The sequence below is a fragment of the Diadema antillarum genome, unplaced genomic scaffold, assembly GCF_040938485.1.
Source record: "Diadema antillarum isolate AM-2024a unplaced genomic scaffold, OU_Dant_1.0 scf00000110, whole genome shotgun sequence".
NCBI lineage: Eukaryota > Metazoa > Echinodermata > Echinoidea > Diadematoida > Diadematidae > Diadema > Diadema antillarum.
In genome coordinates, this window is record NW_027270999.1 from 1702785 (window position 1) to 1721132 (window position 18348).

General features: G+C 39.1%; 1 protein-coding gene across 1 annotated transcript; it reads left to right on the top strand.

Moving 5' to 3' along the window:
• The first annotated feature begins 3142 nt into the window (after positions 1–3142).
• Positions 3143–6946, top strand: LOC139719394 (uncharacterized). The gene is made up of 2 exons (XM_071630812.1): positions 3143–3422; positions 4195–6946. The coding sequence occupies exons 1-2, from the start codon at positions 3363–3365 to the stop codon at positions 5272–5274; spliced, it is 1140 nt and encodes a 379-aa protein (XP_071486913.1). The 5' UTR covers positions 3143–3362; the 3' UTR covers positions 5275–6946.
• The last annotated feature ends 11402 nt before the right edge of the window (positions 6947–18348 follow it).

Here is an 18348-nt window from a genome sequence, read left to right on the forward strand (position 1 = left end):
AAATACATGAACATAAATATCTATATCAAGTAAACATTATTAACATGTATACAGATACTTCTCTCTCTTTTTAGGTGCAACACTATATACAAGTATACGTGACCTTACAAAGACTTTATTTTTGAAGATGCCTATGGTACTATACTTTGCTGTACATGTATATCTCTTCATTCGTACACAGCTCTTGTTATGATTTTTGTGTGACTGCATTCAGCTGTTCAGGACGTTATTCATCGCATCTTGGGATCTATCTTCAGCACAAAGAAAAAAAAAATAGAGGTTACTGTGGTACTGTGACATTGTATTACAATAAGCGGAATAATAAAGAAATGTGTAATTATCTTGTCATTCGAACACAAGGAGCTTATGAGTTAGTAGAAGCCCCGAGAAAGCTCTAGGAGGTAAAGTTTGATGCAATGAACGCAAACATAAGGAAATACTGCAGTATAGTCCATGTGTGGTCAGAACATGGAGCTACAACACTGCTCAAAGTCCATGGCCAGATCCTTGGCCAGATCAGTGAAATCACACCTCCCTGGTCAGATCAAAGGGATGGAAAATGCTGGACGCGCTCTTCCAGCCAGTCCACGCCGATGATCGTAGTCGTGAATAGAACTGTACATTGCCTAATGAGGCAACTTATAGTGTTGAATAAAAACAAATAAAGCAAGAAACAAATGGAGAAATGATTGCTCTAAATAAACAGTAAGCAGAGAGATTCAACTCCATGGCACGCTTGCGCGGAGTGCCTCTTGGCTCACTCCGATCGCCGCAGCTGAGCGGGGGAATTCTCCGAAACCACCGCTCAACAATATCGATCCCGTGCTTTGCTGATGCGTGCTCTCCGAAAACAGGATGTACCTCGTACAGTATACTGAAAAAGATGCCAGATATCAAAATAATGAATGCAAAGGATAACGTAACGAGTGATGCCTCATGCGTTTTGAAACAGGAAAAGAAGATTTTGTAATTTATGATAATCATGACGTTGAACAGTAAGCAAACGGGGGGGGGGGGGGGGGGCGCGAGATGAATGTCATCATTAATTAATGGATATGAAAGCTTGCATGCCCACGCGTATGAGTGAGCGTGATAGCCATGACATCATTAGCCATTAAGAAAACCAATGATGAAGAAAATTTCCGTTTTGGAAAGTTAAAAACCGCTTTTACACTGTTCTAAGCCATGTGATACTATATAACCTCTAACGTGACATTATGATATTATACATTTAACATACGTGCAAATTATTCATCGGAATAAGAAACATACTCTATGACGACCTTAATAAGAGATATGAAAAAAGTTTGAGAGTGCCAAAATACGTCATTCATTTGATAAAATACTCACATTACAGACAAAAAGTAATGATTTCACTGACTATGGCATGACAGCAAAGTGTGATGTATTCATGGAAACATAACTGATTCAAATAATCTTTCTTGGTTTTTATTTCTTTAAAAATATCATCACTTTGAAAAGGGTGCGATTTGCATGCCATAATTTTATAGCCAGCTAGGTCAGGTGACGGCTCTCAATTCGCTTCTCGTTCGGGTGTGTAAACGAGCAATACTCATTATCATGGGAATTTAACTATGTTTCTACAGCGAGAAAATGATGAAAACAACTTTTACGATATTCAAGTATACATAGGGGAAGTCGGGCTCCAGAAATTCAGGCAAAGCGCAAAAAGCGTCAACTTCTCAGTTACTTGCGTATTACTCATGTGCAAGTATTGGATTTTCTCATAAATATCATGTTCAAATTCATTCATTTTTATTCTATCGATGAGTCATGCTCTTGACTCAATTGCAACATCCCAAATATCTTTCTCTTTCATACCTGATGAAACCATATGAAAGATTCGATTCGTGATGTAAAGATGTATATCCTTGATGACGGTAGTTCAATGGAAGAAAACATACGAAAGAGTGGGATCTAAATATAAAAGTGACCATACCACCGGTTAGATGTCATCCTCCGTGTAGGGAGGCATCATGGTGGTGGTGGTGGTGGGGGGGGGGGGGTGACTTCAGTCTCTTTCTCCATAATAGTGCAAGGACAGATGCAAACGTGACTACTCAGACAACTGAGGTGAAGGTTTCCACCAAGGAGGTGGGACTTCCCCCATCCCTGGTTTCACCAAGAGGGTATCCGATACCTCCTTGGTCTCACCGTGGAGCTGTCTCCATGGTTTCACCGTCCACCTCATCGTCAAGATGGCTGGCTTCATTGTTATGATATTCTGGTAGTTAGTACTAGTAGTAAGAAGTATATAGGATAAGGAGCTAGACTTGTTCCCATTCTTCATCTTATTCGTCTTCGATAAACATTCGCCCAAAATGATATCTCGTCATTATTTCTTTATGTGACAAACAAAATATTCTTCCGACTTTACTGGGGTAAGAAGCTGATTTGAGTCAAGAAAACAACCTTCTCATCTCTATCGCAATTCAATTTAGAGAAGGTGAAACTACCCAAATTGTAGAAAGGTAATAATCATATCGGTAGCAGGCAATGAAAAGGATGACAGAGCAAAAGGATTTGACTGCTCTTTTTTTTTTACATTTCGAAATTGGAACCTTGCGGTGATGGTTAAAAATTTGTGTTTTCCTGTATTGCCTGTGTCGGTCATGCACAACACCAGGAGTCACAGCATCGGAAATTCCCCAAAACAAAGTTATTAGATCCACCGAATAGACGCGGGGATTACTGGCTGTATTAGCTCGACTTTCCACCAGGCTCCGCGCAGTGCCGCTACAGGTTGTGAACTGCGAGCTGAGTCAGACGACAAGCTGCCTTTATATACCCGCCAAAAATAGCAAGCGGTGAACTACCGTAAACACTGCCATGTGACTGACTGCTCGTGCTTTTCGCAATGTCGTACCCCTGTGTGGCTGGCAGAAACTACAAGCGTGGAAAATTCTGTGATGAATATTCAGCTTTGTGGTTATTCCATTGGTCCATATTCTGTGACGTCAAAAACTAGCATGACGTCGTCGTATATCATTAGCGTTAACCGTGAAGAGCTTCGAGACTCACAGTGTTGATTCATGTTTATTCATCGTTGCCATGGTCACGCGGAGCTCCGTTCGGAGCGAGCTCCCTCGCAAGACTGGGAAGCCATCTCGCGCGAGAGCTGGAGTATATATACCCGTCTAAATTTAGACATGCAAATCACCGGGATTGTGGAGCGCTGATTGGCTGAGCGTGTCAGGCCTCACTGAACCCTCGACAGCAGACGATGTGATTATAGCTCGTAACACCACGCTGACATGGTCATAATCACTTTGCCTCTCGATCAGATCGTTTCACGAACTTGAGAATTTTACCTGCAAAACACCATAACATTGGAAGGAAACATGGCAGCTCTTTTAGGAGAACCTCAGTCCGTAGGATGCAATGACAGCTTTTCATACGAGGTAAGCTCACGTTGCTTTTGCTCTTTTATCTGAGCTCTGCTAGCATCTGAAATAATATGAGCACTCTGTGATTGCAGGTGCGTTATTTGAATATTGACTCGTGATTATCGAATCGCGCGGGTATCAACGACATGTTTACATGTTTTTGTGTCTGATTTCTGATATTTATTTTTGAGTGGAGTATTATTCAAAGTTTATAACAGTCTTAATTGTTAAGCAAGTGGATGTTCGATTAGTGATCTTTATCTGCTAGTGATATTATTGACCTCGAAGGTGTTATTTTCTTATTCTCCTCTTGCGTAGAATCTCGTGTTAATCGAGCATACTATAATACATATCTTTGCAGTTTGTGAAAGGAAATGTGAATCGTAATGTCAGTAGACTTCTAGATCCAAAGCAATTATATATTGTCATTCTACAAATTATTACTGGCTGCATTTGATGTGATATATACTGTAGTTTTGATTTCCCGGGGCTCGCCGGTCTGGTCACGCACAGATCGTGAGAAACCACGCTATCATTCACTGAATGACCAATCACACTCGCCGGGCACGACCAGTCCACGCTCAGGCTTGAAAGGGCTATTCAGACGCGCACAGATTATCTGTGAACAATACCTCGCTGAAAGTTGAATGGAATAGTTTGAATACCTGCCACTCTATAGCATTCTTGCATAATGAGGCATAGTTTCCCCTCGCACTGAAACTTTACTTTTAATGTGTGCTACTTTCTGAGACTAAATGTGAGATTTTTCCTTCTTTTGTTTCTGCAGCTCTGGCCTGACATGGAAAGCTTCTTGCAAGAAATCTGCCCACCCAGCTTGGATGAGCCTGCATTTGCTCCAAGGCTCGAGACCAGCTCTCCAACATCTACCATCATATCTGGAGCTGGCAGTGATGGCAGTGCTTGCTTGTCGCCACCGCCCGTCTCGCCGCAGTCCGACACGACGACGAGTACGACATACGATGACCTGCTCGACCTCGACTTCATCATCAACAACACCAACTGCGTGGAGGCATTCAGCCCAGAGGTCCCAGCCGGTATTGTTCCAGAGGTGCCCATCAAAATCAAAGAGGAGGCTACCTCACCACTCCCAGGTTCCATTCCTTCTCCAGAATGTATTGGACAGTTTTACGATGACTTCAGTGTTGGGTTCGAGACCAAGACAGCGATACACATGCAGCCCCAGCTCCAGCACAAACCCCAGCAGCAGCAGTACCATCTCATGCCACAAGACCTCCATCCCATGCATTACCACCAGCAGCAGTTCATCCACTCCTACAATGCCCATCCTCTGCAGCTGACCGCTCAACTCCAGCACGTAGAGGCGCAGTCCATGCCCGACCCACCCCCATACTCCAGCCACCAGCACCTGGTTGCACCCCAGATGACGAGGATAGCCATTCCTCAGCAGCAGCAGCAACTCCCACCCCAGCACATGATGCCTACACCTCCCAACACTCCGCCAACTTCCCCGCTCCTTGATCTCCTGCGAAACACTCCAGTCGACAGCAGCGTCGTGCCCACATCAGTCCCAGCCACCCAGATTGTTAGGAGGAAAGGGAGGAGAACGTGGGGTCGCAAGCGCACCACCACGCACACCTGCAGTCATCCCGGCTGTGGGAAGACCTACACCAAGTCATCACATCTGAAGGCTCACATGAGAACACACACCGGGGAGAAGCCTTACCACTGCAACTGGAAAGGATGTGGCTGGAAGTTTGCCCGCTCCGACGAGCTCACCCGACACTACCGCAAGCACACCGGTGACCGCCCTTTCCAGTGCCACCTCTGCGAACGTGCTTTCTCTCGTTCTGACCATTTGTCTCTCCACATGAAGCGTCACATGTGAATGAACTGAAACGCTCTTGAGTATGTCGTTTTGTGTAACAATGTGAACATTGCTGGCATGAAAACTTGTTTCTATGCTTGTCAAATTCACAGCTTGTTAAGCAAATCCACTGGTTTGCAGTGGTAAGATGCAGAGTGTGTTTTTGTGTTTCATGAGAACCACCTCATCGCTAAAAAGTTGGCACAGTCAAAAATCTATGAAAGCACACCTTGTGAATGTTGTATAGGATTTTTGTTGGTTTTCTTTGTGACTCGAGATCAAAGCTGGAACTTGATCTGAGGAATTGTGATACAAAATCCTTTTGTATGGTGCTCTTAGTTTGATAAGTGCCTCTTTGAAGAAAATGTTTGGGCTAGCCCTGCATGAAGCAGCTTCTTCGCTGAGCCAAGAAGCTGTAAAGCAGAAAATGTCGAAAGTTTATACAGGAGCAGCAAAGGAAAGATGCACACCATTTAAAAACCAAAGTGTGCTGATAAATCTGTCTTTGAGATTTACTGTTAGGATCAGTAAACTTAAATTGTCTCCTGATGGCAACCTCTGTTCCAAACATCATCATACCAGAGAACTTGCCTACTTGAGAATTGTGTACATTGTACAGCAGGCTATCTTGTTGCCAGTGCCTCACAACAGTACTTCAGTTTGTATATTTAAACAATTCAAGAAGAGCAGCATTTGAGAATGAATTAATATCAATGTTATGTAATGAATTGTGCTTTGAAGGCACGGGCAATTCTGTAAATATCAGATTTTTCTTTATATGTACATTGTTAAATTTCTACAAATTGGCGTTGATCGCTAAAACCAATTGAGGCTTGAAGTATGATGATTTGCCAAATTTATTTTTCAAGTTATTTAATATTCATCATGGCAACAAGCCATGATTACAATTTATACATAAAATGCCCATTCTTGCTTGCTACTTGGAATATGAACCACATTTTAAATCTGTACAACTCGCACCATATCCAATTGATAGATACACAGTCAAAGAGATATATTCCAGAAATTGCAATCGGTTGTCATGATCAAATTAAGCATTGTGTGCTCTGCAGCTGTTAAGCACAGACTATAATTTATTCCACCACACCACAATTCTTGTATGTGATGAATTTTTGTCACTGCAAAAGTGCATACTTATGTTCTGTTTGAAAAAAAGAATTATGCTCTTTAGTTCCAAGAATTGCACGACAGTACCAACGTCGAGTGAATTAAACTTAACCTCCTGTGAGAGGAAAAATTGAAAACTGAATCTCAACTGTAACTTTGTTCTTTTCATTTTCATGTCATTGATTGATGTTGGTTGATATCTTTAGTGGCGATTGTGAATGTGATGTTCTGTGTCTGTGCGTGTGTGTGTGTGTGTGTGTATGTTGGTGCAAAACTTGAAGACTTAGAGTGCATGTCGAGTGTGCATGGCATTTGTGACTGAGAACTGAAGCTATGAAACACATTGTAATGTGCTGGACTTAATAGAAATAGCGGCAATGAGAGAAACAAAGATTAGGAATAGACCTTCCTCGGCTCATCTGAGCAGTATTCTTTACTTTACACAAATCGCTAATATATACGGACAAAACACAACATCACAACTAACAAAGTCCAATAATGACGGTATACTTGGAAGTCACTAAATTTTTTGATGGAAATCATTCACAAGAATACAGTCCTGTACATGGTACATAAAAATGTACATGTACATGAAATGTATTATGAACAATTAGAAAGAGTATACATGATCTCTTCCAAGCACCACAAAAAAGCTTATACAGTGTTTATATACATGTATATATATATATATATATATATATATATATATATATACATTTGTATATATATATATATATATATATATATATATGAATATATACATACATATTGAACAAGAAAGGGAAAACTGACCAGAAACAAATGATAAATGGCGAAAACTTTGAGCAAAGAAAATGGGTTTTCCGATGAAAACCCATTTTCTTTGCTCAAAGTTTTCTCCCTATATATATACGTACATATATATATATATATATATATATATATATATGTACATACGTCACAATGTATAATAAGGATGTAATATGTTGGAGTTGATTTATCTCTCTAAAATCCTCTATTGATATAATTCTATGTGTGTAGATATCTGTCTATCTACCTCTCTATTTTCCATCCGTATACCATCCATCTGTGGACAGTTCCATGAACACGATACATTTTTGTTCTTTGTGTACACGTTGCTGTATCTACCACAGGATTGTATATTTGCTTGAAATAAATCCGGTCTTATTTTCGTTTTCTGCTTTTATTCATCCACCGAACCACTTTAAACATAACGTCGGTCTTTACTATGCAAATAATCATGTCGATCCCATTAAAAAAAAATAAATAAGACATCGGCAGAGCGCTAAACTGGCAGAATTTTAATGATCTCCTTCTCTTTAAGATGACTGTACTGAGTACATAAACGTATATACATGTTCATGCTTGTACGTGTGGAAAAAACCCGACTTTTCATCATCCCTTTCTATTGCACATACCTTGCGCAAAGCTTTTGCAAAATCGTCATCACCGCGGTAGTGTGATACACGTAAAATATGCTTAATGATACTCAAGCATGAATCACGAATATATTTGTATTACATCGTGACAGCTGACGCACATTTTTTCACCTCACATCTCACATCTCACATCACCTTCCTCCGGCAAAAACCTGGACATATTTGTAGGATAACATCATCATGCGTCTACTCATGATAATCACTCCAAAAAGTAATGGAGTAAAGTAAGAAAATATCTGTACGTGTAAATTGTAATAGGACATGTAGATAATGTCGTTACAGCAATTCGAGATGGACACACAGGAACTATGCTTCAAATTTATTTTGATATGCTTAATAAACGACAGATGCCTCGAACATGATACCTAGACGCATTAACTGTTACTTTTCAGTCGTTAGTTTTATTGCGAAATCCATGTTATGTTCAGCCACTGTTGTCCAAGCACATTCATCTTGAAATGCGCAATCAATAATCTGTATACTTGTGTATATAATACCATGGTATGCGATAATCTACGTGCGTGATATCACACTAATAATTTTCCCCTCTCATCGTTGGCTGAACGAAACGAAAGTTCTGCAGCCCAAAGCATTTGAGTTAAAACACGCTTATTCATGCATGCCTGTAAAACCAACGTTATTCTGTGTAAAAATTTCTTAAATTAACTGTATTCAAAGAAGAAATGACAATTTAACATATGTGATCCCATGTAGGGGAGCAAACTAGATTTGCAAACCACGATTAGTAGACTTTTACATGTACTTATAAAATGTATAACCCTAATGCTCCTTTCTGACATTTCCCTTTGTAAGAGTGGAACGTCATTTCTCATCAATCAATGGCTATTGTGATGTGCAAACTCGATCTCAAGGCAAAGTACAGTATGTATTGCAACATTATTTTCAGGCGCAGCGAAACAAACACACACACGAACTGCTCAAAACTACTGCGTGAACGTGCATACAGTCACTCACCAAATTATTTCTTTTTTTGACATCGTAACGAGGGCGCTATTTCACTGAAAATGGCAATTCGTGTAGAAAAACACTCGCAGCTCATGGTCCGTGGGTTGAATGCATTGTCGAATTCGGGAATGCCCTGGATATTGTGCGGCCTGTTTCAAATGCCCGGTCTTTGACGAAATGGCAAGGAAATGTAATGGTTTTTGTAACAGAAGTTCGGGTCAATCAAGTTCCTTTTGAAGATAGTGCAAGTTGTCGTCTTTCCCAGGGTTACTTTCACAGTATGATAAAGAGAAAGAGGTACCGGTATATGTAAAACAATTTCTAAAAATAAATTCCACGTGTATGACCATGCCCTTCAAATAATAAAACAAAAATAAAACCAACAGCAACAAAACAAAAACATGCTATCGCGTCCATTTTGCGTCTTATTTTGTCCATTTGTTGCATGATTCTAATTAAAGCTGTCATCGATCTGTTAGCACCACAATACCTGCTCATCTACAGGTTTCTATGTGAAATGTGCACATGTGACCCATTTGCACAGAAAGGGTTTACGAGAAAAGTTCGTCAACACCATCATCATTGTGCTTCGCGTCATAATGATGGATTGATCACCTGATTTAAACCCATTGCCCCCTTTAGACCAATAACATTAAAACCACTGCACGCACAATAATTTCAATCATTTTTGCTTATTTAGAGATTGCTATTCACATGATAACTTGAATTCTTTGCGCGATATTCGAAACAATAAGCATCTTCCATTATCCGATTGCAACAAATTTCAAGTGCAAATACATGGCATGTTCAGGCATTTCAAAGTCAAGACATCCCAAGCTGTATTCACGATTTCCATCTCCCCCCCCCCCCCCCACTACACTCCATTTCTTCCCTTTTGATAAAATACAGTAGTGCGCAGTAGCAGCAAAGGTCGTGGTGAAATATCATTCTTTCGTCGATGTTCATGAGGCCGTTCAGTTCTCCAATTTCATTTTAACAAAATTTCATCGTGATCCAAATACTTCAGGGAGTAGTTTGTTCCCAGCTACAACTGCAATCGTAGACTTCTTCCTCTTCTTCTTCTCCCTCATCCTCCCCCCGCCTTCCTCCTTCTCTTCTTATTCTCCTTCTCCTTCTTCTTGTTTCTAAATTTCTATCTGAACAATAAAAAATTTTTATCACGGACATTAATAAGTCTATGCGTATGGCCTCGTTCTATATTGTGTCATCAAATTTCAAAAAATCCCACAATCGCTGTTAACAAACTAGAGATTGTAATTTGTCATCACTGACAAATTAAGGTGATCCGATTTTTTTTATCAATGATTCGAGTCCTGATACTGCAAAGTCTCAGCTACAACATATCAAAATCTGAGAGAAATTCACCGAAGCATAAGTAAGATAGTGCTCGATAAAGAGAGTCATGTCAATTTTCACATCTAAAAAATTCCCTCCCATAGAGATAACACGTCATAGCGAACATAGAAAAAGAAGTACATATGACCTTTGACCCCACTTTGCACAGACAAGATGGCATCTGAGCAAAAAGTGGTTATTTTATGAAATGATCCCTGTAACATGGATTTTACGTGTGCAAAATATGGGAAAGATAGGTCATGTATTCACCAAGATACAGGATGAAACATTTATGACCTTTGACCCTAATTTACATACCCAAGATGGCGTCTGATCAAGTAGTTGTTATTTTATGAAATAATGTTCGTGACATGAACTAAACATGTGCAAAATATGGTGGTGATAGGGTATGTTTTTCTTGAGTTATTGCACATAAAGTTGCAAAAAGAAAGGAATATCTCAATACATCGAAGATAAACTTTAACTAGAGATTGTAATTTGTCATCACTGACAAATTAAGGTGATCCGATTTTTTTTATCAATGATTCGAGTCCTGATCGCAATAGGCATGACCATGAAAGTTTCATCTGTGTTTAGAGACATTAGCCGTGTGATGTTTGGATTCTCATTTAGCAAAGGGACTCATATCTGCCATGTTTGGTACCAAATTTTGTATACACTATAACGAAGAAACAGCAACAAGTACATATAACCTTTGTCCCACCTTTACACTCCCAAGATGGCATCTGATGAAATAGTGGTTATTTTGTGAAATGATTCTTGCGACATCGTCTATACGTGTAAAAAATATGGGAAAGATAGGACAGGTATTCACCAAGATACAAGATGAAACATTTGTGACCTTTGACCCTAATTTACATACCCAAGATGTTGTCCGATTAAGTGGTTGTTATTTTATGAAATAATGTACGTGACATGAACTAAACATGTGCAAAATATGGAAGTGATGGGGCATGTTTCTTTTGAGTTATTGCAAAGAAAGTTGCAGAAAGAAAGAAATATCTCAATACGTAGAAGATAAGATTTATTTTCAAACAAGTTTTTTAACCTGATGCTGACATCGTATGAAAAAAACGAAGGGCAGAAAATAATAGCGCAAAAGCTTAGCGGCTTGTGCCGAAAGGGTGGGTTGGGTGGTGGCGCGTCGCGTTAATGGAAACACCACCCTTCGTCCAAAGCCCCCCCCCCCCCCGGTTTTGCCGAAAGGGTGCGTTGGGAGCGTTGGGTCGCGTCGCGTTGACTGGAACCCCACCCTTCGTCCAAAGCCCCCCCCCCCCCCCCCCCCGGTTTTGCCGAAAGGGTGCGTTGGTACTTTTTCTTATGTAATATCAAAAGAATTGAATTTACATTTAACCTTCAAACAACCATTTCAAAGAGGCTATCGTCCGGATCAGTTTACACTCTAATACAACTTGGTCTACAGCCAGTTGGTCTAATAGACTGTTTAATATCAGTTGGTCTAATATGTACCAGTTGGTCTAGTCATCATTTCGTCCAATTACTGTTTGGTCTAATTGCTATTTGTTGTTTAATATCAGTTGGTTAGATATGAATTCAAAACTCGTCCTTTAACCCTATAAAGCCCAAGGGGGGGGGGGGGCACATTGTGCCCCCTACCCGATTTTCATTCGCCACTCCTTCGCCCTTAATTCAGTTTTAACCAAATTTGGTGACTTTTCTAAAAATCTTATTCCAAACATTTTGATATATGATTAAGCTATATTTGATATTGCTGGTTGCCATGGCAACAATAAAACTGACAACCATGTCAGTCAGATTTTGCATATTTTTCTGTTCCAATTCCAATTACCCATATTATAATGTATAAAATGGGCGTTTCTTGGCTGAAATTTGCTGAAGGAGCAAAATGTGAAGTAATTATGGCCCTGAAATGTTTTTCCTATTATTTCCTTTGTTTTTCTGTAACAATGCCATAAAACAGTAGATATAATAGAGATACTTGAAAATAACAGTATTTTCCAAAGATTGCCATTCTATTTTGTGTCATTTTGATTCCTCCACCCAAGTTATACCTCTAATATCATTTGTTTATCACATTATCAATCTGCAAACTTAAAATTCCGATATTATTGGTATATGAAATATGATAACTATATGCATGTACCTATCCCTAACAATACATCTCAGGTCTCATAATGTATTTCTTTATTTTGTTATGAATAGCGCCCCCATGTAGTGACCTTGAGAAATTTCGACCATAAAAAATAATGAGCTTTGACTTGCAAATCGTTTGTGGCAAATATGAAAAATATTGGTCTATGATAACACATAGTGGGGATAAAGAAATTATACAGAAAAATCATGTTTTTAGCATATTTCCTATGTATTTCTTTATATTTTGGTGAATAGCGCCCTCTATGTGTCACCATGAAAAAAATCAAGTATGCGGTCATGTAGACTATGAGTTGCTCTACCCATGTGCCGAATGTGACGATGAAACATCAAACAATAACATCAAGATAGCTTGGGCTTTATAGGGCTACATGAGAAAAAGAGAAAAAGTACCAACGCACCCTTTCGGCAAAACCGGGGGGGCTTTGGACGAAGGGTGGGGTTCCAGTCAACGCGACGCGATCCAACGCTCCCAACGCACCCTTTCGGCAAAACCGGGGGGGGGGGGGCATTGGACGAAGGGGGGTGTTCCCATTAACGCGACGCGCCACCACCCAACCCACCCTTTCGGCACAAGCCAAGCTTAGCTACCACATATTAAAATCTGGGAGAAATTCACCAAAGGGTAAGTGAGCTAGTGCTCGGTAAAGACAATCATGTCAATTTTCACATCTAGAAAAATTTTCTCCCATAGAAATAACACGTCATAACGAAGACACAGAGAGAATTACATATGACCTTTGAACCCACTTTGCACACCGAGAATGGCATCTGAGCAAAAAGTGGTTATTTTGTGAAATGATTCTTGAAACATAGTCTTTGCGTGTGCAGAATATGGGAAAGATAGAACATGTATTCACCAAGATACAGCATGAAAGATTTATGACCTTTGACCCTAATTTACATACCCAAGATGGTGTTCGATCGAGTAGTTGTTATTTTATGAAATAAAGTTCGTGACATAAACTAAACATATGCAAAATATGAGGATGATAGGGGCTGTTTCTCTTGAGTTATTGCAAAGAAAGTTGCAGAAAGAAAGGAATATCTAAATACATCGAAGATAAGCTTGAATTTCAACCAAGTTTTTTGACGTGATCCGGACGTCGTCTGAAAAAACGATAACGATAGCGCAAAGTCTCAACTGCAACATCTGGGAAAATTCACGGAAGGGTAAGTGAGCTAGTGCTCGATATAGATAGTCATGTCAATTTTCATTTTCAGAAAAACTGCACTCCCGTGGAGATAACACGTAAACTGGTCAAATTTGACAAGGTTCCTTTTAAATCATTTTCCGAGGTGATGCAGTCATCCAATCAAATTGTAACGTAATAATAATGAAAGACCATTTAATAAGCTACAACATACTGAAATCTAGGGGGAAAGCGGCAAACGATAAGTGAGATACGCTCGAATAAACTTGAAATTTGATGACGTCATTTTGAAAATTCCTTTTTTTTATCTTATTAAGAAATTTGATATCTTTTAAACATTTTTCCAGCATCTCCAACCCATGAAATGACATGTACAACTCATTGGCTTTTAGAATGTGTAAAGAAAATGGGATATCAACGTCAATTAATTCTGACGAGTAAAATCGGATTTAAAATTGGCGGTTATTTCCAGAAAAACTGCACTCCAATATATAGAGCAAACACGCAAATGGGTCAAATTTGACAAGGTTACCTTCAATCAATTTTTAGGAGGTGAAGACTTCATTTGATGAAAATTTTGATTGATCAAAACTTATAGAGCATTAAATTAGCTACAACATACTGAAATCTGGGTGAAAATCGGCGAAGGATAAGTGAGATACGCTCGAGTAAACTTGAAAATTGATGACGTCATTTTAAAAATGTACTTTTTTTATTTCATTAAGAAATTTGATATCTTTTGATCATTTTCTAAGCATCGCCAACCCATGATTTGACATGTTCAACTCATCAGCTTTCAAAATATGTAAAGAAAATGGGGGGTCATCGTCCATCCTGAGGAGCAAAATTGGATTTAAAATTGGCAGTTTTTTTGGCATAGTTACACTGTATATCGCCATTGACGCGCGCGCGGAATTTCAACTTTGACGGGCCCTTATGACGTCATATTGAGTCGGATTGACTTGAAACTTGGTAGAAATATTCCTTGACATTTCGGACATCCGATCCGATTGAAAAAAACGGGGAATTCGTATGACATATGTGCTGTGCGCGCGCATATGTGCGCGCGCGTACGCGTCCGTCCATTTTTTTCAATTTTTCAAAAAATACTCCAAATGATCTGAAACGTGTGCAAAAAAATTTTGAGCTCGATTGGAGCATACAAATATTTCAACGCGCGCGTACGCGCACGTTTTAAGAGAATATATGAATTTTGAGAACATGAGTAAAATGCGCATAACTTGAAATATATGCGACGTAAATTTCATTGAAAAATTCTATTCCATTAATGAGATATGATTGAGAATGTGTTTTCATATAATGACGTCATAGTGACGTCACGGTCGACTGATCACAATGATACATTAGATTTGTCGTCTTTGGGACATGATGCATACATGGTATAATTTTGAAATTGATAGGCAGCAGACTTTTTGAGCTAACCTCTGCACAACTTTTGCGGAGAAATAAAGAAACAAAGAAGAAGAAAGAATCCGTACAGATACAGAAGGTGATCCGAAGGATACTCGGATCACCTAATGAAGCTAAGCTTTGATTTTAGCCGAGTTTTTCGACGTGATTTCGACGTAATTTCGACGTCGTAGGAAAAAACGGAGGACATATGCACGATAGCGCAAATTCTCAGCTACAACATATTAAAATCTGGGAGAAATTCACCAAAGGGTAAGTGAGCTAGTGCTCGGTAAAGACAATCATGTCAATTTTCACATCTGGAAAAATTCCCTGCCATAGAGATAACACGTCATAACGAAGATACAGAATGGAGCACATATGATCTTTGACCCCACTTTGCACAGACAAGATGGCATCTGAGCAAAAAGTGATAATTTTATGAAATGATTCTTGAAACATGGTCTTTGCGTGTGCAAAATATGGGAAAGATGGGACATATATTCACCAAGATACAGCATGAAACATTTATGACCTTTGACCCTAATTTACATACCCAAGATGGTGTCTGATCGATTAGTTGTTATTTTATGAAATAATGTACGTGACATAAACTAAACATGTGCAAAATATGGGGGTGATAGGGGCTCTCTCTTTTGAGTTATTGCAAAGAAAGTTGCAGAAAGAAAGGAATATCTCAATACATCGAAGATAAGCTTGAATTTCAACCAAGTTTTTTGACGTGATCCCAACATCGTATGAATATACAGAGGGCACACTTACGATAGCCCTAAGTGTCAGCTACAACATATTAAAATCTGGGAGAAATTCACCGAAGCGTAAGTAAGCTAGTGCTCGATAAAGACAGTCATGTCAATTTTCATTTCCAGAAAAACTGCACTCCCATAGAGATAACACGTAAACTGGTCAAATTTGACAAGGTTACTTTCAATCCATTTGACGAGGTAAAGAAATCATCTGATTAAAACTTTAATTGATCAAAACTTATAGAGCATTAAATTAGCTACAACATACTGAAATCTGGGTGAAAATCGGCGAAGGATAAGTGAGATACGCTCGAGTAAACTTGAAAATTGATGACGTCATTTTAAAAATGTACTTTTTTATTTCACTAAGAAATTTGATATCTTTTGATCATTTTCTAAGCATCGCCAACCCATGATTTGACATGTTCAACTCATCAGCTTTCAAAATATGTAAAGAAAATGGGGGGTCATCGTCCATCCTGACGAGCAAAATTGGATTTAAAATTGGCAGTTTTTTTGGCATAGTTACACTGTATATCGCCATTGACGCGCGCGCGGAATTTCAACTTTGACGGGCCCTTATGACGTCATATTGAGTCGGATTGACTTGAAACTTGGTAGAAATATTCCTTGACATTTCGGACATCCGATCCGATTGAAAAAACGGGGAATTCGTATGACATATGTGCTGTGCGCGCGCATATGTGCGCGCGCGTACGCGTCCGTCCATTTTTTTCAATTTTTCAAAAAATACTCCAAATGATCTGAAACGTGTGCAAAAAAATTTTGAGCTCGATTGGAGCATACAAATATTTCAACGCGCGCGTACGCGCACGTTTTAAGAGAATATATGAATTTTGAGAACATGAGTAAAATGCGCATAACTTGAAATATATGCGACGTAAATTTCATTGAAAAATTCTATTCCATTAATGAGATATGATTGAGAATGTGTTTTCATATAATGACGTCATAGTGACGTCACGGTCGACTGATCACAATGATACATTAGATTTGTCGTCTTTGGGACATGATGCATACATGGTATAATTTTGAAATTGATAGGCAGCAGACTTTTTGAGCTAACCTCTGCACAACTTTTGCGGAGAAATAAAGAAACAAAGAAGAAGAAAGAATCCGTACAGATACAGAAGGTGATCCGAAGGATACTCGGATCACCTAATGAAGCTAAGCTTTGATTTTAGCCGAGTTTTTCGACGTGATTTCGACGTAATTTCGACGTCGTAGGAAAAAACGGAGGACATATGCACGATAGCGCAAATTCTCAGCTACAACATATTAAAATCTGGGAGAAATTCACCAAAGGGTAAGTGAGCTAGTGCTCGGTAAAGACAATCATGTCAATTTTCACATCTGGAAAAATTCCCTGCCATAGAGATAACACGTCATAACGAAGATACAGAATGGAGCACATATGATCTTTGACCCCACTTTGCACAGACAAGATGGCATCTGAGCAAAAAGTGATAATTTTATGAAATGATTCTTGAAACATGGTCTTTGCGTGTGCAAAATATGGGAAAGATGGGACATATATTCACCAAGATACAGCATGAAACATTTATGACCTTTGACCCTAATTTACATACCCAAGATGGTGTCTGATCGATTAGTTGTTATTTTATGAAATAATGTACGTGACATAAACTAAACATGTGCAAAATATGGGGGTGATAGGGGCTCTCTCTTTTGAGTTATTGCAAAGAAAGTTGCAGAAAGAAAGGAATATCTCAATACATCGAAGATAAGCTTGAATTTCAACCAAGTTTTTTGACGTGATCCCAACATCGTATGAATATACAGAGGGCACACTTACGATAGCCCTAAGTGTCAGCTACAACATATTAAAATCTGGGAGAAATTCACCGAAGCGTAAGTAAGCTAGTGCTCGATAAAGACAGTCATGTCAATTTTCATTTCCAGAAAAACTGCACTCCCATAGAGATAACACGTAAACTGGTCAAATTTGACAAGGTTACTTTCAATCCATTTGACGAGGTAAAGAAATCATCTGATTAAAACTTTAATTGATCAAAACTTATAGAGCATTAAATTAGCTACAACATACTGAAATCTGGGTGAAAATCGGCGAAGGATAAGTGAGATACGCTCGAGTAAACTTGAAAATTGATGACGTCATTTTAAAAATGTACTTTTTTTATTTCACTAAGAAATTTGATATCTTTTGATCATTTTCTAAGCATCGCCAACCCATGATTTGACATGTTCAACTCATCAGCTTTCAAAATATGTAAAGAAAATGGGGGGTCATCGTCCATCCTGAGGAGCAAAATTGGATTTAAAATTGGCAGTTTTTTTGGCATAGTTACACTGTATATCGCCATTGACGCGCGCGCGGAATTTCAACTTTGACGGGCCCTTATGACGTCATATTGAGTCGGATTGACTTGAAACTTGGTAGAAATATTCCTTGACATTTCGGACATCCGATCCGATTGAAAAAACGGGGAATTCGTATGACATATGTGCTGTGCGCGCGCATATGTGCGCGCGCGTACGCGTCCGTCCATTTTTTTCAATTTTTCAAAAAATACTCCAAATGATCTGAAACGTGTGCAAAAAAATTTTGAGCTCGATTGGAGCATACAAATATTTCAACGCGCGCGTACGCGCACGTTTTAAGAGAATATATGAATTTTGAGAACATGAGTAAAATGCGCATAACTTGAAATATATGCG

Excerpts from the sequence above, each read along its gene's own strand:
- LOC139719394 (XM_071630812.1), top strand. The coding sequence starts at position 3,363 with ATGGCAGCTCTTTTAGGAGAACCTCAGTCCGTAGGATGCAATGACAGC. Across the intron at positions 3,423-4,194 it reads ATGACAGCTTTTCATACGAG|CTCTGGCCTGACATGGAAAG; the intron begins GTAAGCTCACGT and ends TTGTTTCTGCAG.